Below are 24,669 nucleotides of genomic sequence, written 5' to 3' on the forward strand. Positions count from 1 at the left end.
CTTGCCTGGGAGTCAGGAGACCTGGAATCTACTCCCAGCTTCTCCATGTGTCAATTGTGTGACCTTGGGCAAGTCCCTTTTTTGGGGCGGGGGGAAGGTCTCAGTTTCTGCTTATATTGTATCTATCACATGGTTTAGTTCTGAAGTTAGCACCCATTAAGGGTTTAAAAAATGCCACAATTATATTATTCCTGTACCATGACAACCCACCCCCAGAATTTAAAACAAATTGTTTTCCACCAACTCGGAGCATTCTGGGTAGACACCAGTCCCTCATCCACAGGCAGGCAGCCTGCAAGGGAAGGGACACACTGTCATATATGGTTATATATCCCACCCATGAGTTGGCTCCTGAAAGTTTAGACATTAAAATCAGCAGTCCTTGAGGCACATGGGTGATGAACCTAGACCAAGTCAGAGATGAAGCTGAACAAATTTTGGTCTTCCTCCCATCTGATAATTGATGTGGCTGAAGAATTAGGAGTCAAACCAGCCCTGACCTCTATTCCTCCAGTTAGAGCTCCGGCACTGTGGATCCCAAGCTCCGGCAGCCAGAGAGAGTTGATGCAAAGCTGCAGGCAGACATGCCTAGCAATTCCTCTTGGCAAGGGCAGGAAGGGGACAAGATTGGGCTTTATTACAGTGGCCCACAGCTACAATGATGCCTCTAGACTGTAAGCTCATTTGGTTCGGAGTATGAGTCTACCAACTGTTTACTGTACTTTCCCAGGTGCTTAGTACAGTGTTCTATACACAATAAACATTCATAAATACAATTGATTGATTACTGCCTCACTGTCTGTGTATGGCTGGCCAGTAACAGGAGTGGTCAATCCCAGGTTGACATAGGCAGGATCTGAGGTGGGATGGGCTAAGCCTTTGATTTCCAGCTCCCTGCCAAGCTCTTCTATGCAAGGGCAGCTTGATCTAGTGGAAAAAGCATGGACCTGGGAGTCAGAAAGACCTGGCTTCTGCTGTGTGATCTTGGGCAAGTCACTTCACTTCTCTGAACCTCAGTTTCCTTATCTGTAAAATGGGGATTAAGAGCCCCATGTTGGACAGGTACGGTGTCCAACCCGATTATCCCGTCTCTACTTCACGGCTTAGAACAGAGTTGGGTACATAGTAAATGCTTAACAAATGCCATAATTATTATCAAAATTATTATTATTATTTATCAAGCATATGTGAAATAGTCTTAGCATTCACTGAGTACCTTCTTGGTGCAGTGCATTACACTAGATGCTTGGGAAGGACACAATACAGAAGAGATATGTTCTATATGAAGTGCTTGTAAGACTCTAATAGTTAAAAGAAAAGATCCCTGTTCTCAAGGAAGTTTCAGGTAGGGGCATTCAACTTTTCTCCATACCAATCTATCTTCTGCAGCAACTAGAAAAAGAATGGGTATATTCAGTCCAGAGTTTCATCTTGCCCACCCCTGTGGTCTCTTCAGTCCCTCAACCTGCTTAGTCTACCAAAGCAGTATGGCCTGGTGGAAATCAATAAATCATATTTATTGACCACTTACTATGGGCAGAGCACTGTACTGAGCACTTGGGAGAGTACAACAGAATCAACAGTCACATTCACTGCCCATTACACTCTAGAGACCTCAAGCCTACGAGATGTGTGACCTTGAGCAACTCACTAAAGTGCCCTAGTTTCCTATCTGTAAAATGAGGATTCAATGCTTGTTCTCCTTTCATTTTAGACTCTAAGCCTCATTGTAGGACAGGGACTGCCCTACCTGATTATTATCTACTTCACAGTTCAGTATAGTCCCTGGCATGCAATAAGCACATAAATACCACAATTATTATTATTAGAGGAAAAAGTAGATACTTTAAGAAATTACAGACAGAAGAAGTCCTACACAGCGGCTGTGCTAAGTTTAAGCGCCTTAGGGGGCAAGGGAAAAAAGATGAAGTGGCAGTTTGAGGCACTAGAGAGGAGATTAGAGATTGCTGGGGGCAGCCCTGGGGAGAAGGACAAGAACAGTAATTTATAGCCCCCTAGACTGTAAACTCATTATAGGCAGGGAACCTGTCTTTGTATTGTACTCTCCCTGCCCCTCAATCTTCCCATCGCTGTAGACAGCATCATCATCCTCCCTGTCTGACGCCATAAGATCCTTCATTCAATCATATTTACTGAGCACTTACTGTGTGCAAAGCACTTGCTCCTTGTGGGCAGAGACTCTGTCTACCAACTCTGCAGTACTGTACCCTCCCAAGTGTACTAAGATACAGTGCTCTGCATAGACTTAGCACCAAATCCCACTGATTGTCTGATTGATTATGCGGATCCTTCCATGTATTTGTCTACTTAGGGTATTAAAAAAAAGTTGGGGGAGGAAACCACCAATAGGCTGATTTTTTTCCAAGAACTTATATTGATCTCTGGAACAGGTCTAGAAAACAAAATGGTCATACTAGAAAGTGACTTGTCAATGCAAACCTCTGTTCTGGCTTCCTGACAGGCCCAGTTGTATTTGTGTATTCCTGGGTCACTGCAAGGAAGGGCTAGAGGTAAAATGGTGGGATGTGTGGGAAATTAACAGAACCACCATCTCTGGATGCTTCTCTCGCTTTCTAGGTACTGTTCCATGTCTGCTGCCTCTTTCATTCCAGCCCCTCATATTTCGGCCCCCTCAAGAGGAAGCGGGAGTTGGTGGCTGAGGGGAAGAGGCAGCTCCTGAAGCAGAAATATTCAGATTAGTGAGGCAGAGCCAGACATAGGCAGACAAGCCAGGCCTGACTCCCAGGCCTGCAGCCCTCAGGCTAGTAACTGCCAATGCCTTTTGCACAGGTAATCAAAGGCCTTGGATTTGGAAATGAGTGTCACATCCTTCACAAACAGGTTGCTCAAAAGATCAATTATTTTACCACAGATCATATCACTAACTAACTATCACTAACATATCACTAACTAACATATCAGAGATATAGGGAACAGTTTCAAGAACCTGGCATCTTCAGGAATCTGAAAAATTTCCTCCTCAGCCTTTCAAGAAGTAAAAGCTGACAGCAATGGTCATACTGGCTTGGGAGTCAGAGGTCATGAGTTCAAATCCCAGCTTTGCCACTTGTCAGCTGTGTGACTGTGGGCAAGTCACTTAGCTTCTCTGTGCCTCAGTTACCTCATCTGTAAAATGGGGATTAACTGTGAGCCTCACGTGGGACAACCCGATTACCCTGTATCTACCCCAGCGCTTAGAACAGTGCTCTGCACATAGTAAGCGCTTAACAAATACCAACATTATTATTATTATTACTAGAGTGAAAACCCAGAGCTGGGTCTCGCTTTGTTCCTGCCCTCCCATGAGTTCCCAATATGTCTGCCTTTTTCTAGATTGGCACTTCTTGGCCACCTGCCAGAATCTTCTCCTCCCATGTTTTTTCTGTCAGAAAAATATACTGGTCAGAAATGCAAAAAAAAAAATTTAAAAGCCTGACAAAAGTCAGGTCCCAAACAATGTGAATTTCTGAGGACTAGTGCAACACAGCCTCTTTGGAGTAAGTCTTAGTAGTAGTAGCAGCAGCAGTGGTATTTGTTGACCATTCAAAAAATGCTTTGGATTCTACTAAGCTCTCAGGAAAGTAAACAGCAGCTGGCCACAAAGAGCTTACAATCTAACCAGACATAAAAAGATTAGAAATATAACAATCAGAATAAAAAGCAAGGCAGAGGTATCTTGCCTGTGAAAATCCTTGAAAAGAGCAGCTCTTTACTAGACAGACAGGGACTGTAGTGGTAGATTAATTTACAGGCCTGGTGTGTTTTACCCGGACTTTATAAAACTAAAGTTTGTGTTTGGCTGGACAGTTAACAAATGAACAAAATGAAAAACATTTGCTGCAACATTATGTCAAAGGTTTCCCATACTCTGATGGTAGTAGTAAGCACTCAATAAATACTATTGAATGAATGAAAGAAATGCAGTTCCCACCAAAATAAAGGCGTGGCACGTGAATGTTCGCTGGGTGTAATGCAGTGTGGCCTAGTGGAAGAAGCATGGGCCTGGGAGTCAAAGGAAATGGGTTCTAATCCCAACCACCATGTCTGCTGAGTGACCTTGGGCAAGTCACTTCAATTCTCTGTGCCTCAGTTACCTCATCTGTAAAGTGGGGATTAAGACTGAGAGCCCCATGTGGGACAGGGACTGTGTCCCAACAGATTATCTTGTATCTACCCCAGTGCCTGGCACATAATACATACTTAATATCATTATTAATAATAATTATGATGGTATTTGCTTAGCGCTTAGTATGTGCAGAGCACTGTTCTAAGCACTGGCAGGATACAAGGTGATTATTCTGGTATTATTGAGGCTCTGCTGCACTCTTCCAATTATTATTATTTGTTGTCTTATGCTGTCATGTCATGTCCAACCCATGGTGATGCCATGGACACATCTCTCCCAGAACACCCCGCTTCCATCTGCAATCACTCTGGTAGTGTATCCAGAGAGTTTACTTGGTAAAAATACAGAAGTGGTTTACCACTGCCTCCTACCATGCAGTAAATCTGAGCCTTCCCCTCAATTCTCTCCCATGCCGCTACTGCTCAGCACAAGTGAGTTTTGGCTCTGCCACTTGTCAGCTGTGTGACTGTGGGCAAGTCACTTAACTTCTCTGTGCCTCAGATCCCTCATCTGTAAAATGGGGATTAAGACTGTGAGCCCCACGTGGGACAACCTGATTCCCCTGTGTCTACCCCAGCGCTTAGAACAGTGCTCTGCACATAGTAAGCACTTAACAAATACCAACATTATTATTATTATTTTGACTTTTAGCTGATTGCCTTCTACTCACTAGTCACTGCCCAAGCTAGGAACAGGAATGGAATGTGTAGGCCTCTGCTTCAGTCTCCCTCTTGTAGTCAAAACTGGTAGAGTACTGGAAACTCTTTCATGCAAATTCACTTGGGTATGGCTCAGTGGAAAGAGCACGGGCTTGGGAGTCAGAGATCATGGGTTCGAATCCCGGCTCTGCCACTTGTCAGCTGTGTGACTGTGGGCAAGTCACTTCACTTCTCTGGGCCTCAGTTACCTCATCTGTAAAATGGAGATGAAGACTGTGAGCCTCACAAGGGACAACCTGATTAGCCTGCATCTACCCCAGCGCTTAAAACAGTGCTGTGCACATAGTAACCACTTAACAAATACCAACCACATTCCCTGCTGACAGGGAGACTACGCATCAAAGGAGGAGGCAGATGCAAAAAATATACACAAATAGAGTAATTCAGAATAATTCACTGAACAACTGATATAGTCACAAGAGCTAAAGAAATGAATAAATAAATATTGAAGTGCTATGGGTGGCTGATGGGTTGAGTGATGAGAAGTAGGATAGTCTATTGCAAAGAGCCCGGAGTTGGGAGTCAGAGGACCTGGGTTTTAATACCAGCTCTACCACTGGCTGATTGTGACCTTGGGCAAACACTCAACTCAGTGCCTCAGTTTTTTCATGTGCAAAATAGAGATTCAGTACACGTTTTCCTTCCTACTTAAACCATACCCCCATAATATTGTGGATGGAAATACATCTGTTTATTGTTGGACTGTATTCTCCCAAGCACCTAGTACAATGCTCTGCACATAGTAAGCACTCAGTAAACATGACAATGAATGAAAGAATAATAATAGTAGTACTTGTTAAGCGCTTACTCTAGCCCAAGCACTGTACTAAGCACTGGGGTAGATACAAGATCGATCAATCAACAGTATTTATTGAGCACTTACTGCTTTTCGCTTGGGAGAGTACAACAACATAACAGACATTCCCCGCCCACAACGAGGTCGCACAGTCTGTCCCACACGAGGCTCCTGCTGCTTCCAACATGGAACAGTAACTATTTCGGACCTGATTATCTTGTACCTACCCCAGCACTTATAGTGGTACCCAGCACAGAGTAAATGCTTAACAAATACCATTATTATTATTATTATCATTTTTATTATTATTATTGGAAAATCCCTGAATCAGTCCAGAGTTACCTTTTACAAAGCAAACAGAATTTATAAAGTGTCCAAGTCTAAATTTCTAATTTTTTTTAAAATGGTATTTGTTAAGCTCTTACTATAGGCCAGGCACTGTACTAAGCACTGAGGTAGATAGATACAAGCTAATCAGGTTGGACACAGTCCATGTCCCATGTGGGGCTCAGTCTTAATCCCCATTTTACAGCTGATAGTGAAAATGTCTGTGCAGACATTTTCTGTCTAGGACAGAATTTCCAACTCTACATGTGCATGTGTGAGACTGTGTGTTTATACAAAATAGAGCCTGGGGGGAAATAGAGAGAGATCTTTTGGGCTGACTGCTTGTTTATCACAGGTGGGAGTGACCAAACATATGAGTGAGTGAGAAAGAGAGAGAGAAAGACACTCACAAGGCCACCTGAGGGTGCAGCAGGGCTTCTGGACCTGCCTGCTCCGGAGCCGGGGGCCCGGGCAGAAGTGGGGGCCGGATGGCCCGGTGGCTGGGGGGAGAGGGAAAGGGGGGATTCCCCTCCTCTGAAAGCAGCAGCTGAGGGTGGGTGGGTGGGTGAGCACACACAGGTGGCTTCATTAGGACATCTGTCTTCAAAACATAGTCCCCCTCCAATGACTGCCTGAGCGTCCAGGGCAGGACAAGAAGGAAGGAAGAAGTCCTAATCAATCAATCATATTTCTTGAGCGCATACGGTGTATAGAGTCCTGTATTAAGCGCTTGGGAGCAACTGTATATATTTTCGTTACCCTATTTATTTTGTTAATGAATTGTACATCACCTTGATTCTATTTAGTTGCTATTGTTTTTACGAGATGTTCTTCCCCTTGACTCTGTTTATTGCCATTGTTCTTGTCTGTCCGTCTCCCCCGATTAGACTGTAAGCCCGTCAAACGGCAGGGACTGTCTCTGTTGCCGACTTGTTCATCCCAAGCGCTTAGTACAGTGCTCTGCACATAGTAAGTGCTCAATAAATACTATTGAATGAATGAATGAATGAATGAATACTATATCAGAGTTGGTAGACGTTTTCTGCCCAAGGGGAGTTTCTAATTCACAGGAACTTTCACAGGGTCTAAGGGAATGGAAAACCAATTCCAGGAAAGAAGCCTACTGAGTCCAGACAGGGGGACTCTGAGAAGCAAGCAAACAGCACAAATCTGCTCAACTGACAAGTGACTCCAAATTTTACCTTAGAAAGAAGAGGCCACAGATGCCAAGAGGCTGTTAAATCAGGGGCCCAGGGAAAACAAAGGGTCATTCTGGAGCTTCTGATGGTAGTGATGCCATAGATTAGATGCTGAGTCCCAAAAAACACTGCTTTTTTTTTCTGAGCCTGAGATAAAAGAGTCCCTGTGCAGGCCCTGAACATCTCATGCAGGAGATGAATCTAGGTCTAGCCATTAGGCAGTCACTTTGAGGGGGGATAATGTATTGTCTACCTCTCCTTGGGTTGCAAGAACATTTTTGCTCATGCCTGACTAGAGTCTGCAACCTCCAAAGGGATGTTCTTCCACTTTCACCCTTCAAACTCTGGGCCAACAGGATGCAAACAAGGTTGTGGGGATCCCTGGAGCTCACCACAAATGTTTTTTTTTTTCTTGGTTATGATTTTGTTAAGCACTTATGTGCTAAACTAAATGCTGGAGTAGATACAGGGTAATCAGGTTGGACACAGTCCATGTAATAATAATGAATAATTGTATTTGTTAAGCACTGGGCTATGTGCCAGGAACTGTACTAAGCGCTGGGGTGGATAGAAGCAAATCAGGATGGAAACAGTCCCGGTCCCACAAGGGCTACTCTACAGTCTTAATCGCCATTTTACAGATGAAGTAACTGAGGCACAGGGCAGTTAAGTGACTTGGCCAAGTCACACAGCAGACAAGTGAACCCAGGTCTTTCTGACTCTCATGCCCTATCCACCAGGCCATGCTGCTTCTCAGTAGTCTCCAGTGATGGAGGGCATCGCTGCAGTCTGGTGAGCAGTCAGGGATCCCAGGGGCAAAACCCATTAAAGCATTCCTGCACGGGGTCCTTATTTTGCTTACAATCCCAAGAGAGTTCCCCAAATAGGAAGCAGGACAGGAGGAAGACGATCATCTGGGGTGTCCATTCCCAATGGGCAGCAACCCATCTTGAAATTTAAAATCAGTCCCTTAACTTCTGTTTGACACATTTCTTCAATCTCCTAAGAGATTAAAAAACACTGAATTTGCCACGTAGTTATACTAGAACGCCATGGATCCTAATCCAAACTCCTTCCTTAAATAGGTTGAAAATTACACCCAAGTTCTAACAGCATTTGGTGATCTGGGGAAACACCAGAGGCCGCCCCCTTCCAAAAGGGGATGCTCTGAAAGAGTAGGAATCAAGATCTCTGGGCTCTCTAGATCACATCTTGCTTCTGATAAACTGGGTGAACTCAGCGCAAACCACATAGGAACAGATGATTATTTATAATGAAATAATCAAACTTTCACTTTCTAACACGCAGGTGCACCCTAGCATTAATACTCAATGGCCCCAAAAAGCTTTATCCTCGGCTTCTTCCACTTTATCTTTTCCTATGGCTTAGAAGAAAACTCACCCCAACACGCCTTGGCTAGGTGGGGCACGGCAGGAGAATGGAGGATGGGAGATACCGACAGCGACACTAGGGCTGTATGGTGGTGAAGGGAGCTGGGGCAACTTCACGCATGGAGGGCGGAACGAGTCTTTTAAAGACATTCTGAAGCCCAGTCTCAAAGACAATGGGATAGAGCCTGGGACTTTGGTCTGGTACTGTGGTCGCCTTCAAAAAGGGTGGCAACAGGAGGGAGGATGCTTCCCGTAAGCAGAAAGATCAGGACAGTAAGAGAAAAGAGAGAGAGGAATAGAAAGAGAAGCGGCGTGGCCTGGTGGATACAACATAGGCCTGCGAGCCAGAAGGCCCTGTGTTCTAATATGTTGGTATTTGTTAAGCGCTTACTATGTGCAGAGCACTGTTCTAAGCGCTGGGGTAGACATAGGGGAATCAGGTTGTCCCACGTGGGGCTCACAGTTTTAATCCCCATTTTACAGATGAGGGAACTGAGGCACAGAGAAGTTAAGTGACTTGCCCACAGTCACACAGCCAACAAGTCGCAAAGCTGGGATTCGAACTCATAAGCCCTGACTCCAAAGCCCATGCTCTTTCCACTGAGCCACGCTGCTTTGTCTGTGTGACCTTGGGCAAGGGACTTAATTTCTTTGTGCCTCCATTACTCCATCTGTAAAATGGGGATTAAGCCCCACATAGGACATGGACTGTGTCCAACCCTACCTCTACCCCATGCTTAATTCAGTGCCTGGCACATAGTAAGTGCTTACTAATACCACAAAGGAAAAGAGGCAGATTTTTTCATTACTCTATTTATTTTGTTAATGAGATGTACGTCGCCTTGATTCTATTTGCTATTGTTTTAATGAGATATTCAGCCCCTTGATTCTATTTATTGCTATTGTTCTTGTCTGTCCGTCTCCCCCGATTAGACTGTAAACCCGTCAAAGAGCAAGGACTGTTTCTATCTGTAACCGATTTGTACATTCCAAGTGCTTAGTACAGTGCTCTGCACGTAGTAAGCGCTCAATAAATACTATTGAATGAATACTATAGAGGCCACTATGTATACTGTTCTCTACCAAGTGCCTAACATAGTGCTCAGCACATAGAGCTCAATAAATACTACTGACTGACTAAGTGCTCAAGACATTCACAGGGTGAAGGACAATTTTGGCACACCCAAATGGATCTTGTTCATTCATGAATTTTTCAGCTACATCCACACACACGGAAGGGTTTCATGGTCAACTGAATCAACCTTGACTAGGAAAAAAGCCTATCTATGTTTTTAATATCCTTTACACACATTCCGTGAGGATACAATTACCTTATTCAAACTTGTTTTAAAGGGTCAATTGAGCTATATATTGAAAGCACTCTGATGTTCATGGGTGAAAAGCTCCTCAATTCTGTATACTGTACATTAACACTCTGGGAATACCAGGGATGGGCAATAACCCAACCTCCATGCAGACAGATTTAACTTTTATAAAAGCCGATCCTTCCTCAGGTTGTGTCTGGGTGATCTGTAAGGGAATTCACTGCCTTGCCCTTATCCCATCTGTACATTTCATCCCCTCCTACCTTATCTCACTGACTTTTTACTAAAAACCAGCTCCCTTACTTCACACCTCTAACGCCAATCTACTCACTATATCTCGATCTGGCTGAATTCCCCACTGACCCTTTGCCCATATCTTCCCTCTAGCCTGGAACTCCCTCCCCCTTCATATATGACAGACCGCCACCCTCCCACCTTCAAAGCCTTATCACATATAACAATACTAATAATAATAATAATAACAATGATAATAATAATAATAATGGTGGTGGTATTTGTTAAGGGCTTACTATGTGCCAAGCAGCAATAAACTCTAGGGAGGAAACTGGTAAATCGGTTTGGATGCAGTCCCTGTCTCACGTGGGGTTCACAGTCCTAATCCCCATTTTATATATGAGGGAAATAATAATGATGGCATTTGTTAAGCGCTTACTATGTGCAAAGCACTGTTATAAGTGCTGGGGAGGATAACAGGTGATCAGATTGTCCCACGTGGGGTTCACAGTCTTAATCCCCATTTTACAGATGAGGTAACTGAGGTACAGAGAAGTTAAGGGACTTACCCAAAGTCACACAGCTGACAAGTGGCGGAGTCATTCATTCATTCATTCAATAGTATTTATTGAGCGCATACTATGTGCAGAGCACTGTACTAAGCGCTTGGAATGTACAAATCGGCAACAGAGAGAGACAGTCCCTGCCCACTGACGGGCTTACAGTCTAATCGGAGGAGACGGACAGGCAAAAACAACAGCAATAAATAGATTCAAGGGGATGTACATCTCATTAAAACAAAAGCAATAACTAGAATCAAGGGGATGTACATCTCATTAACAAAATAAATAGGGTAATAAAATATATACAAATGAGTGGATGAGCACAGTGCTGAGGGGAGGGGAAGGAAGAGGGGGAGGAGCAGAGGGAAAGGGTGGGAAAAGGGGGTTAGCTGAGGGGAGGTGAAGGGGGGGGTAGAGAGGCAGCAGAGGGAGCAGAGGGAAAAGGGGAAGCTCAGTCTAGGAAGGCCTCTTGGAGGAGGTGAGCTCTCAGTAGGGCTTTGAAGAGGGGAAGAGAATTAGTTTGGCGGAGGTGAGGAGGGAGGGCATTCCAGGACAGCGGGAGGACGTGGCCCAGGGGTCAACAGAGGGATAGGCGAGAACAGGGGACGGTGAGGAGGTAGGCGGCAGAGGAGCGGAACGTGCGGGGTGGGCAGTAGAAAGAGAGAAAGGAGGAGAGGTTGGAGGGGGCAAGGTGATGGAGAGCCTTGTAGCCTAGAGTGAGAAGTTTTTGTTTCGTGCCGAGGTTGATAGGCAACCACTGGAGGTGTTTAAGAAGGGGAGTGACATGCTCAGAGCATTTCTGCAGGAAGATGAGCCGGGCCGCAGAATGAAGAATAGACTGGAGCAGGGAGAGACAGGAGGAAGGGAGTTATGCGTTACCCACTTATGGTTACTCGCACTTGGTGAGGCGGCTAGCTCCCACCATATTCACATACCATTGGGGAGGCACCTATTTAGACATCAAATCCACTCATGTGCTACTCGCACTTGGTAAGGCGGCTAGCTCCCACCCTGTTCACGTCCCCCTGGGGAGACAGTCAGACATCAAATCCATTTAAATGTTACATACCCACGGTGAAGCATCTGGCTTCCAACCCTACGAGCACTCAGCAGGAGAGGACACTCACCCATCCCACCGGCTCCTCACTTGGTGCAGGCAGAGCGGCCTTCTCACGCTCTGGACAGAGGCAACCTGCAGCTGGCTGCTGCAAGTCCCATTCCTCTGCCAGAGTCGGGATTAGAACCTTCCACCTCTGACTACCAAACCCGGGATCTTTCCACTGAGCCACGCTTAATATACATATCCATAATTTATTTTAATGTCTGTCTTTCTCTCTGGACTGTAAACTCCTTGAGGGTAGAGAGTGCATCTACCAACTCTATTTTACTGTACTCTCCCTATTGCTTGATGCAGTACTCTGCCCACTTTATGGGCTCATTAAATGCCACTGATTGATCTTTAAGTCATTCTGAATGTCCATTCTGATTATCAGGGTGCTACCATCTTTCACACCATTTCCTATATTTTTGCTCAATCCATAATCCAACTTAAAATTTTAAAAGCAATTTTTATCAGAGAAACAGTGACTGAGTCAGTAAATTGGTCAGGCAATGTGGCCTAGTACACAGAGCACAGGTCTCTAAGTCAGAAGGCCCCGAGTTCTACTGGCTCCGCCACTTGTCTGCTCTGTAACCTTGGTCAAGTCACTTAACTTCTCTGTATCTCAGTACATTCATCTGTAAAAGGGGCATTAAAGCTGTGGGAGATGGACTGTGTCCAACCTGATTAGCTCGTATCTACCCCAGTACTTAATACAACACCCGGCTTATAATAAGCACGTAAATGCCCTTTTTAAAAGGCAAGGTGATTGACCCCAGCAGAATTACACTCAAAATTCCTCACAGATCATGAACTGTGATAACCACTTTATGTGGCTCTAGTATGTCTCTGTTTATTAAGTGTATCCTGGAACACCAAAATCCCAAGCCTCAGTAAAGCCAAGAAATGTGAGTTACATCCACGGTTTCCCTCCAGCTACTCTTCTGGCTGACCAGCACAGATGGCAACCACCACAGCAGCCACCTGATGGGTGACAGCACCATGGTACGGCACTGGCCCTCTGCTGTGCTCACTTTCTTTTTAAATGGGCTCTGCATAAATGAAAATTGCCAGGCTCTTTGCAATGGGCTGCAACCGTGCCTGGCTGGTCAACTGTTGCACTCTGTGCTTCCGAGGGAACACGCCTGGCAGGGAAGAGATAGACAGACTAACAGGGCACAAATCGCTATCATCAATTCCTCTGTGCAGGTTCTTGATCTTGAAGTGCCAGGCCCAGGGATCATCCATTGTTCTCTGTGGGAGACGTCATCATCCTCATCACAGACAGCACCGACAGAGGCAATAAATGCAAGGAGGTGAAGTCTGGGAAGTGGTCTTAGATTTTCAGAAGCATAACTCCCCTTACAACAGTCAAGGTTTTAAAGGGCAGAGAAATGAATTGATCAAGGCTAGACCTTGTGAAGCATCCTTAAAATAACTTTCAGTAGTAAGCTGATTATTTTCTTATTTTGAATTATCCAATATTGAGGCAGTTATAATGTTGTATCGGGAAATGAATGATAATTGGCCATGGTACTGATCATACTGATCTTCTCGGTGTGCCTCATTTTCCTCTATCTGTTCTCCCTCCTACTTAGACTGTGATCCTGTTTGGAACAGAGACTGATGGTTTTGTGATGATGACAGTGGTATTTGTTAAGCATTTACTATGTGCCAAGCACTAAGTGCTGGGGTAGATACAAGGTAATCAGCTTGGCCCACATGGGGCTCACAGTCTTAATCCCCATTTTACAGATGAGGTAACTGAGGCACAGAGAAGTTAAATGACTTGTCCAAAGTCACACAGCTGACAAGTGGCAGAGCCGGGATTAGAACTCATGACCTCTACAATGCTTGGCATGTAGTAAGTTCTTAAATACCAGAATTAGTATTATCATTGTACTTATTATGCAGTTACTATGTGATAAGGGCTGGAATAGATCGGATTGGGCACAGTCTCTATCCCCCATTGGGTTACAATCTAAGACCCCTGAAAATAAGTAATGTACCTTCCTAAAAGCTTTTACAAGGAAGAGAATATCATCTAAAAGCATTTTCACTTGCTGAAAGGATGAAAGGTCATATGAGAATGGCAAATGGAAACAGACTCCCACATTGGAGTATATACAATGGGATTTTTAAAGAGTTCTAACTCATAGCCATGGTAAATGGTAAATATTTGCCAAAATCCATACCCCATTCATGTACACGCCAATCAATCGCCAAAGATTTGGTCCAGGACACCAGCACAGCAGCTTCCCAGACTGACACTTCCCTCCAAGGGTAATCAAACAACGATATATACTGATCACTGACTGTGCGCAAAGCACTGTACTAAGTGCTCAGGAGAATACAACAGAGTTGGTAGACACGCTCCCTGCCTCAAAGAGCAGTCTGGGAGATGCTGCTACAAAAGTCAATGGTTTCCTATGACAGAAAAACAAAAAGCTGTACAATGGGGATTAAGGCTGTGAGCCCCATGTAGGACATGGACTTTGTCCAACTTGATTAGCTTGTACATACCCCAGCACTTAGTACAGTGCCTGGCACATAGCAAGCACTTAACATGCCATAAAACAAAAAAGAGTGTTTGACAGAATTACCAAATCATTCTGCTTTTTTCCCCTTCTTCAAGCTATAGTTCCTCAGAATCTCACATAATAAAATACAAACTCAACAGCACTCATAACTAAGATCAGTAAACATTTACGCTGAACAACCATCTCTAGATGCCAGATTGCCATCAGTATCCCAGTAGTCTAAATCCCGGTGACTACAGAGCACGGGAGAACTTTAAAAAAAAAAAAATGATCTCGGCGTCTTATTTAAATCAGGTCTGGAATGTATTTCATGGGTCCATAATGCATTTTCTAAATTGGCACACATCATTTGATTGTTTCATGCTGTGGCCCTCAAGGTGATTTTGAACCTCTTGCCATCAACATCACCTTGACTGGCCCTACCTTTCACAGGCACTCACATTTTCCAAAAACTTCCTTCCAACAAACTCTGAATAATCGTACTGCTCCTGCACAGCCCCCACTTCCTTTCCCATTGGGGGAATGAAAACTCTGAACGACTATTACGGGGGCACTGGTTTATAGCTGCATATGGATTTTACTACCTTCTCTGATCATTCCATCTGCGAAGAAATCAAACACCCAAGCTGGCCGACGCAGTAGCTCCATCTACCACGGATCTTGAATCCTTACTAAACAATCACAAGCGTCCCCTTTCAAAGACCCACATAACAGGTCTAGGGCCTAACCGCTCAGTCCATACAGACCTGTCCATAACTAAGTAGGAAAATGGGGCTTCAAGAACAAATTCAACAGATTCACTTTAAGCAGCGTTCCAAATCAGCAACGTCTTTACCACAATCTGCTTATTAGGTTGCCACTGAAACAGACAAATTTAATAAAAATCTTTGTTCTAATAATAATGGCAATGTCACTCTTTTGATTCGATTTTCTGTACTCCTGGTCTTGTATGGAAGTGCTTCCCTATTTTCTAGAATCAGTTTTGTCAGCTCCCTACCCCTTCCTTTAAAGGTAGCCGTTACAGGGTAGTCACCGATTGTGCAGAAACTAAAGACGACCTAATCCTGAGGATTGCTTTTGTTTCCCCGGCTCCTTGGCTGGAAAACAGTACTGATTGTGTGTGGGGTTGTGTGTGCGATGAGTCTGCAGAGTCCTGGCAGTCCTACGCCGGGAGTTCAAAGTGTCCTTTTCTCCAATTTCTGCTTCTTTTAGCTCCGATTTGGAGAGGGTGAGTGCAGGCTACTAGAGGATGAAGGGTCCGGGGCTTCCCCTGAAACCTTCACTGAAACCCTCCCTGGTTTTCTTGGACAACAGGTGGACGGTGAGGCCTCTCTTCTCTCTCACACTTGGAAGCCCACACTCCAGGACAGACTGGGAGATAAAGACCCCCTCTCCCCACTTCCTGCCCCCACCCCGGGTCCCCACCTGGAATGTGTCTGTTAAGTGTTCTCTTGGACTCTCCCAAATGCTTAGTGCAGTGCTCTGCACACTGTAAGCCTTCAATAAATACAACTGACTTAACACCAAAAACGCAATCCTGGAACCCAGTTAGCTCCCCTGGACAGAAGCGAGGCTCACAGCAACACAACTCCTTGGAGAAGGGCTTAGAACGCTTAGAACAGCGCTCTGCACATTGTAAGCGCTTAACAACTACCAACATTATTATTATTATTATTACCGTTCGGCAACAGATAGAGACAATCCCCGCCCAACGACGGGCTCCCTTCCCTGTACCTCAGTTATCTCATCTACAAAATGGGGATCAGACCTGTGAGCCCCACATGGGACAACGTGATGACCTTGTCACCCCCCCCAGCGCTCAGTATGTTCTTCCCCTTGACTCTGTTTATTGCTATTGTTCTCGTCTGTCCGGCTCCCCCGATTAGACCGTAAACCCGTCAAACGGCAGGGACTGTCTATCTGTTGCCGACTTGCTCATTCCAACCGCTTAGTCCAGTGCTCTGCACATAGTAAGCGCTCAATAAATACTACTGAATGAATGAATGATTAGTACAGTGCTTGGCACCTACTAGGCGCTTAACAAATACCGTGATTACTATTCTTATTGTTGTCCAGCACAGGGCAGTGGCCTCCTCCAGCAGCAGGGCTGAGGGCCTCCCTCTTCCCAGCCTGCAAGGAAGAAGAAGGGGTTCCAGGCCACGGGGGCAAAGGTCAAGGCCGGGCAGCCCCGCGGGGGATTCCCGCAGCCCTCGCCCTTTCCCCTTAGTAGAGCGCTCAGCACATAGTCAGCGCTCCATAGATACTACTGAATGAATGACGGTCCTGCGGGTCGGTCCTCACCCTCCTCTGGCCCCACAGTCCGGACCCGCACACCCACTCGCGTGTAGACACACGCTCATGTACGCACATTTACGCGCACACACACGCACAACGATGTACGCGCATGCACGCATATGCACAACCATCTACGCTCATGCACACGCATGCACAACCATGTGCGCGCGTGCACCACCATCTACGCGCACGCACCAGCATGCACGTACATGGACACGCATGCACACGCTTGCACAACCATGTACGCACATGCCCAGCCACCTACGCACATGCACAACCATCTACGCACACGCATGCACCAACATGTCCGCACAGGTACGCGCATGCACACGCATGCACGACCACGCACGGCCATCTACGCGCATGCACACGCATGCACAAGCACGCCGAAGCAGGCACACGTGCGTGTGCAGCCTCGTGCAAGCCGCACAGTTGGGCCCGGCCGGAGCAGCTCTTTCCAGCGCCTTCAAAGCGTGGCCACCAACCCCGGCTCGGCGGGAGGCTTTTTAAAAATTTTTTTTTCTTTCTGGCGCGTCCTCTTCCCCCGCATCCCGCCGAGGGAGAGGGGGGAGGGAAAAAGGGGGTGGGGGGGGGGGGGAAACGGTCACTCACGATGGTCACGCTGGCTTTGCGCAGATCCCGGTTCTCCTCCTGCAGCGCCTTGCACTTGAGCTTGTAGGTCTCCAGCTCGATCTTCAGCACCTTGTTCTCCTGCTGCAGGGAGGCCAGCCGGTTGGTGAGCTCCTCCAGCCGGAACGGGGAGATGACGATCCCGCCGGGCTTCACGCCCCCGCCCATCCCCCCGCCGCCGCCGCCGCCACCGCTGCAGCCGCCGCCGCTGCCGCCGCCGCCCCCGCCGCCCGAGGTCGGGGAGCCCGACGACTGCATGGCGGCCGCCGAGCTGCTGCTGCTGCTGTTGCCGCCGGCCCCGTCCGTGTCGCTCTCGCTGGCGCTGTCGGCCATGGCCGGGCGGGCTGGAGGGCGGCCGGGCGGAGGCGGCCCACGGAGAGGGGGCCGAGCGGAGCCGAACGGGGCCGAGCGGAGTCGAGCGGGGCCGAGCGGAGTCGAGCGGGGCCGAGCGGAGCCGAGCGGGGCCGAACGAGGCCGAGCGGGCCCGAACGGACCCCCGAGCGCAAGCTCGTCCGAGCCGGGCGGCCAAGAGGGCCCTCCCCGCGGCCCGGGGACCCCCCTCCTCCGCCCCACAGCGCCCCCTGCCGGCCCGCCGCGCAGCCGCACCACGGGCTCCGGCCCGCCCTCCCTCCTCCCTTCCATCGTATTTAAGGAGCGCTTACCCAGGGCGGAGCCCTGCGCTAAGCGTTGGGGAAAGCCCACCGCGGCCCTCGGCAGTGACAGTCCATCCCCACAGGGGTGGTCTCTATCTGCTGCCGAATTGGACCTCCCAAGCGCTTAGTCCAGTGCTCCGCACATTGTATGCGCTCAATAAATGCTATTGAATGAATGGAAGCGGGGAGACAGGCGTCAGTACAAATAAACTGACATCCATGGAAATAAATAAAATTACAGATAGAGACATAAGTGCTGAAGGCGGGGAGAGGGGGGATTCATTCATTCAGTCGTATTTATGGAGTGATCACTGTGTGCAGAGCACTGGACTAAGGACTTCTATCTGTGGCCAAATTGTCCATTCCAAGTGCTTAGTCCAGTGCTCTGCACATAGTAAGCGCTCAATAAATACTATTGAATGAATGACTTGGGAGATAACACTCCAACAATGAACGGACACATTTCCCACCCACGACCAGCTTACAGTCTGGAGGGGGAGGCAGAAGGGAATTTCAATAAATAAATGACAGATGTGGACAAAAGTGCTGTGGGGCTGGGAGGGGGGTAATGAAGGAGGGGAGCAAGTCAAGGCGATGCAGAAGGGAGTGGGAGAAGAGGAAAGGGGGCCTTAGGGAAAGCCTCTTGGAGAAGATGTGCCTTCAATGAGGCTTTGAAGGCAGGAAAAGTCCTCGTCCACAGGATTTGAGGAGGCAGGGCCCTCAATCATTCATTCAGTCCTATTTATTGAGCACTAACTGTGTGCAGAGAGCTGAACTAAGCGCTTGGGAGAGCACAACACAACATTAAACAGACAAAGTTCCCTGCCCACAAGGAGCAGGCCAGAGGCAGGATGTGGGCCAGGGGTCTGCAGTGAGATGGGTAAATTCGAGGCACAGGGAGAAGGTTAGCATTAGAGGAGTGAAGTGTGCAGGCTGGATTGTAGCAGGAGGGTAGTGACATGAGGTAGGAGGAGGCAAGGTGATGGACTGCTTTAAAGCCAATGGTGAGGAGTTTTTGTTTGATGCGGAAGTGGATGAGCAACCACTGGGGGGGTCTTGAAGAATGGCGTGATATAATAATAATAATGTTGGTATTTGTTAAGCGCTTACTATATGCAGAGCACTGTTGTAAGCACTGGGGTAGATACAGGGTAATCAGGTTGTCCCACGTGAGGCTCACAGTTAATCCCCATTTTACAGATGAGGTAACTGAGGCACAGAGAAGTGAAGTGACTTGCCCACAGTCACACAGCTGACAAGTGGCAGAGCTGGGAGTCGAACCCATGACCCCTGTCTCTGAAGCCCAGGCTCTTTCCACTGAGCCACGCTGCTTCCCTCCAGGGCAGGGCAGGGCACGGCACGGGACTGCGCTTATCAGGAAGGTTTGGGACAGTCGAAGAGGGTGTGCTGCCGCCTGGGGAATCCAAGCTGCCCGTGGGCAGGGGTGGTGGGATTCACCAGTAGGCTGATCCAGTTCTGCCTCTTCCCTGCTGGGTGACTTTGGGCAGGTCGCTTCACTTCTCTGGGCCTCAGTTCCCTCATCTGTAAAATGGGGATGAAGAGGTGTGAGCCCCATGTGGAACAGGGACTGTGTCCAACCTGATTAGCTTATAGCTGTAAATTCTGTTATGTGGTACTCTCCCAAGCACTTAGTACAGTATTCTGCATGTATTAAGCACTCAATAAATACCATTGATTGAAGGATTGATCTACACCAGCTCTTGGTACAGTGCCTGATACATAGTAAGCGCTTAACAAATACCAAAAAATAAAATAAAAGAGGAAGCTTGGAGCAGCCTGATTAAAAGGAGGGCAGGGCGTGGTATCCACCATCCTGGGGTCCTCCGTCCCTGAGATATTTCTGAATGTGGACAAGCTGCCCCAGTTTTGATTTCTCCCTCCTCATGCTCCCCAAAGAAGGCTGCCTCCTCTTGCCACGGTCCCTAATTGTCCCTCTGCGGTGACTTCCCCCATCGCTGGTCAGGGCTCTTGGCCAGGGGCCCCGGAGATCCACTCGCCCCTGCTCGCTCCTGCTCGTCCCATCATCTATTCATTCATTCATTCATTCAATAATATTTATTGAGCGCTTACTATGTGCAGAGCACTGTACTAAGCGCTTGGAATGAACAAGTCGACAACAGATAGAGACAATTCCTGCCATTTGACGGGCTTACAGTCTAATCGGGGGAGACTAACAGACAAGAACAGTGGCAGTAAATAGAGTCAAGGGGAAGAACATCTCGTAAGAACAATGGCAACTAAATAGAATCAAGGCGATGTACATTTCATTAACAAAATAAATAGGGTAATGAAGATATATACAGTTGAGCAGACGAGTACAGTGCTGAGGGGATGGGAAGGGAGAGGGGGAGGAGCAGAGGGAAATGGGGGGTAAAGAGGGTTAAGCTGCGAAGAGGTGAAGGGGGGGGTGGTAGAGGGAGTAGAGGGAGAAGGGGAGCTCAGTCTGGGAAGGCCTCTTGGAGGAGGTGAGTTTTAAGTAGGGTTTTGAAGAGGGAAAGAGAATCAGTTTGGCGGAGGTGAGGAGGGAGGGCGTTCCAAGACAGCGGGAGGACGTGGCCCAGGGCTCGACGTGGGGATAGGCGAGACCGAGGGACGGTGAGGAGGTGGGCGGCAGAGGAGCGGAGCGTGCGGGGTGGGTGGTAGAAAGAGAGAAGGGAGGAGAGGTAGGAAGGGGCAAGGTGATGGAGAGCCTCGAAGCCTAGAGTGAGGAGTTTTTGTTTGGAGCGGAGGTTGATGGGCAACCACTGGAGGTGTTTAAGAAGGGGAGTGACATGCCCAGAGCGTTTCTGCAGGAAGATGAGCCGGGCAGCGGAGTGAAGAATAGACTGGAGCGGGGCGAGAGAGGAGGAAGGGTGCTCACTCTTCGAGGTGCTCACTCTTGCCAGCGGCAGTATGAAACAGGAAAGGCCACCTTTTTATTATGGTATTTGTTAAGTGCTCACTATGTGCCAGGTAGCGTTCTAAGGTCTGAGGTAGATACAAGGTAATCAGGTCCCACATGGGGCTCACAGTCTTAATCCTCATCTTAATCCACAGATGAGGTAAATGAGTCACAGAGAAGTTGTGACTTGCCCTAGGTCACACAGCACACAAATGGTAGAGGCGGAATTAGAACCCAGGTCCAACTGACTCCCATACCAGTGCTCTATCCACTGGGAAATGCTGCTTGTCACCTTGATCTGATGAAGTTAGCCAGTAATCAATTAATTAATCATTCATATTTATTGAGCACTTCCTATGTGCAGAGAACACAGCTGCCACTTGTCAGCTGTGTGACTGTGGGCTAGTCACTTCACTTCTCTGGGCCTCAGTTCCCTCATCTGTAAAATGGGGATTGGCTATGAGCCTCATGTGGGACAACCTGATTACCCTGTATCTACCCCAGCGCTTAAAACAGTGCTTTGCACATAGTAAGCGCTTAACAAATACCAACATTATTATTATTATAGCCATTTCCCCTTGGAAAATCCGACCAGAGTGTTGCAGGTCGTATACAATGCAATTATTTAGAGGAACTAATGGCTCGGATGGCAAGCACTGCATGCATCCACTTTGACCAACTGTACACTCATAAATTCTGAAGAACTCTTTACCACCTCCAATCCATAAAACGGACCAGGGAAATGTGCTGTAACTGGAATCAGCATTTCTAAAGTCTGGCTAGAAAGGCCATCTTCTCAAAAAAAAGGAATGACATTTCTAAGACTTGAGAGTTTCAGAGTTTACTGTTGGGCAGCAATATCCATCAGAGGTTTTAATAGTGATGGAAAATTAAGGTTTTATTGTTCACTCAAAAGTGAACAATTCTCTTTAAGGCCCAAAACTTTCTCCCTTATCAAGGAACATTTTATCTACATTTTTTTAAAGTCTTTTTTAAAAAAAGGTTTTTGTAATCTCATTGTTTTCTGTTTGAATTCCTTTTTCCCGCTAAGCGTAGACAGTAAAACCTGTCTGGTCAGTTCCCCTTTCCAGTGTTCACAACCTGGCAAAGTGTCACTAGGTTGTGACAGACCCACAGAAGGGTTGAGAGACCCCACTCAACCTTCTCAAATATTTTCCCTGATAGTGAACAAATCGCAAAAGTATTTGTCTCACAAATTCTGTGAATTTGGATGCTTAAAAGGAGCCTCCCTACACCATATTTCATTTTTAATCAATCCAAGCTTTGCAGTGGATGTGGCAAGGAAGGAAGATGATGGTTTTGTCTCTCCAGGTTCCAGAGTGGACATCCATCTTGATCATTGCCCATTTCTCGGAAAGCAGAGATAACATAGGCAGGTGTCAGAGCGGCTTGCCTAGGAAATGTTTTCGCCTCTTTCCTTCTCCAACTACTGATTCAGAAAACAGCACTATGTACATATCCCTATTCTTTTATAATAATGTCTATCTCTCCCTCTATACAGGAAGCTTGTAGACAGGGGACATGTCTACCTAGGGTTACATTGTACTCCCTGAAGACAAGTGGCAGAGCCGGGATTCAAACCCATGACCTCTGACTCCCAAGCCTGTGCTCTTTCCACTGAGCCACGCTGCTTCTCCTATGCAATACTGTATTTCTTGTCCGATCAATCGCGTTTATTGAGCACTTACTGTGCGCAGAGCATGGTAGTAAGCGCTTGGGAGAGTACCACCCAACAGAGTTGATGGGCACAATGTTTCTGGCCCACAATGAGCTTGTTAAGCGCCTAGAGGGGGAGACAGACATTGTCCTGCCTAGTAACTTCCTGGGATCTGGTAGCAGGAGTCAAAGCGGCTCCTTAACTTGGAAAGAACTTCTGGAAAAATCAACCAGCTGGGCGGAGAGAAAGAAGTAGGCTAGTAGGAGTTGTGCCATAGGGGAAATTCAGATTTAACAGCATTCCTCCCACTTCATTCAGCACTCTGATAGAATCTCAAGAGTGACTCTGGCTTCAACCCATCACAAGTCCCTGTATTGTTCCCTAGCCCATTTCAATCTTTGGGCTTCCATTTACAGAGTTTTCTGCAATAGCAACATTTTTTCCTGGCAGAGTTGGGAACGAGTTGGCTCTCTTTCATTCTTTATCACCAACCGCCTTGAAAAGAGTCTGACTAAATAAAGTCAGCAGAGGGGTGGAGTTCCAGACGGCTGACTCTCTTAAAGGAGCCACATCGTAGTAGGCATCGGAATTGATTAGCCCTGTGTTAAGAGGATTAGGAGAAAGAAGAATCGGCATTCAGGCATGGCAGGGCTGTTGCATTCCTAGGAAGCAAACATATTTGAATAGATTTGAGAAAAGTATCTTTCAACACCTCCCCTGCTGATGCCCATGGGAACAAATTCAAGAATCATTTTCACCTGATTTGTAGTGTTATGGGGGGCGGTGGGGCGGCAAGCCTAATTTTCTGCTTTTTGTAAAAGCGATACCCTTATTAAGTAAACCATGTATGACAGTCTTCTTTTGATATTAGAATTACAACATTAATGCCAATTTAAAAAAAAAAAACCCAGAAACACCATAATACGATTGCATCTCAGCTTTCCAGGGACAATAAATGAGTTATATTTGTGGGAGATTTTTTTCAACCACTTTTTTATTGGGAAAGACCGCCCTCTTTCCCCTTCCTCCTCCCACCTTCACTCCACTCCAAACCCTTCCTCAAGTCAATCTGAGGGTGATATTCAACAATAGCTCAGAAAAAAATGGACAAAGGCAAAGCCCTTGACTACTGCTTAGGAGCTTCCACAGACATACACTGTGCCATGGAAACAAACTGCACCCACTCTCTTGGTCAGAGATTTTACACGGCAATGCTGTTGGGCACAGACTGGTACAATCCATCATCATTACTGGAAAAACAAGCCCCAAGGTATCCTGCTGACAGGAAAATATGTCATATCTTTACTCCCAAATCTAAAACAAAATCCTATGAAAGATAGCAGTCCCATTACTCTGATAGCTGGACAAGATGTCAGGAGCTTTTCCTGGATAGTCACAGTTCGAATACTTAGCTACTTCACAGCCCTAGGTTTTTTGTTTCCATGTTTTTCTACAGCACGGTTAGAATAAATCCTATGGAAATTATTTTGGTTAATTATTTGACGGGCAGAGGCTGTTGTACAAATTTTAGGTATAATGATTCATGTTCAAGTCCATTTTGGGGATTTGGCAGGCTAAGAATCTACTGTGACTTTTAAAAGGAAGTGAGTCAGGAAGACTTGGGTCTGCATTTAACCTGACCAAATTAGCTTGCCCTTGTGATTTTATGATTTTTTTCCTATGCCACCTGTGTTTATTTATCTGCATTTTCAATTTGATAGGCTTTGTCTAACTCTGAGGCCTAGAGGGATCATAAATTTAGCATCATGCTTGCAGATGCAAAATCATACATTCAAACAGACTCTTGTGAATGTATTTTGACCTTAAATGGGAAGAATTTTTAAAGGGCATCCCTGACCCCCCAAATCAGCACTGGACTACTGGACATTAATGACCATGAGATGAAGTCAATGCATCTTGTTCTCCAAGAGCCATGCATGCAGACTGAGGCCTCCTAGCAATGGGAGACTCCACAGGCATGTGACCAAGATTACAGTCTCCATTGCTGCTCCGTGTCTCTTCCCCCAATACTCCCCTCTCTCCCCCCTCTTCCTCTCTCCCTCTTAACCTCTCTCCTACTTTCCCTTTATCCCTCTTCCCCTCTCCCTACCTCCCACCTTCCTTCTTTCCCCTAACTCTGAGTCTGGGGAAGAAGAATGAAAAGAGAACAG

At 46.7% G+C, this 24,669-nt stretch overlaps 1 protein-coding gene across 1 annotated transcript in view; it reads right to left on the reverse strand.

Moving 5' to 3' along the window:
• Nucleotides 1-17,657, reverse strand: part of CCDC6 (coiled-coil domain containing 6) — a 109,488-nt gene extending 91,831 nt beyond the window's left edge. The window contains exon 1 of the mRNA XM_029060039.2: nucleotides 17,248-17,657. Coding sequence (XP_028915872.1) covers nucleotides 17,248-17,598 — 351 coding nt within the window. The 5' untranslated portion in view covers nucleotides 17,599-17,657. The remainder of the gene's footprint in view (nucleotides 1-17,247) is intronic.
• Between the last annotated feature and the right edge of the window lie 7,012 nt (nucleotides 17,658-24,669).

The sequence above is a fragment of the Ornithorhynchus anatinus genome, chromosome 3 (genome assembly GCF_004115215.2).
Source record: "Ornithorhynchus anatinus isolate Pmale09 chromosome 3, mOrnAna1.pri.v4, whole genome shotgun sequence".
Lineage (NCBI taxonomy): Eukaryota > Metazoa > Chordata > Mammalia > Monotremata > Ornithorhynchidae > Ornithorhynchus > Ornithorhynchus anatinus.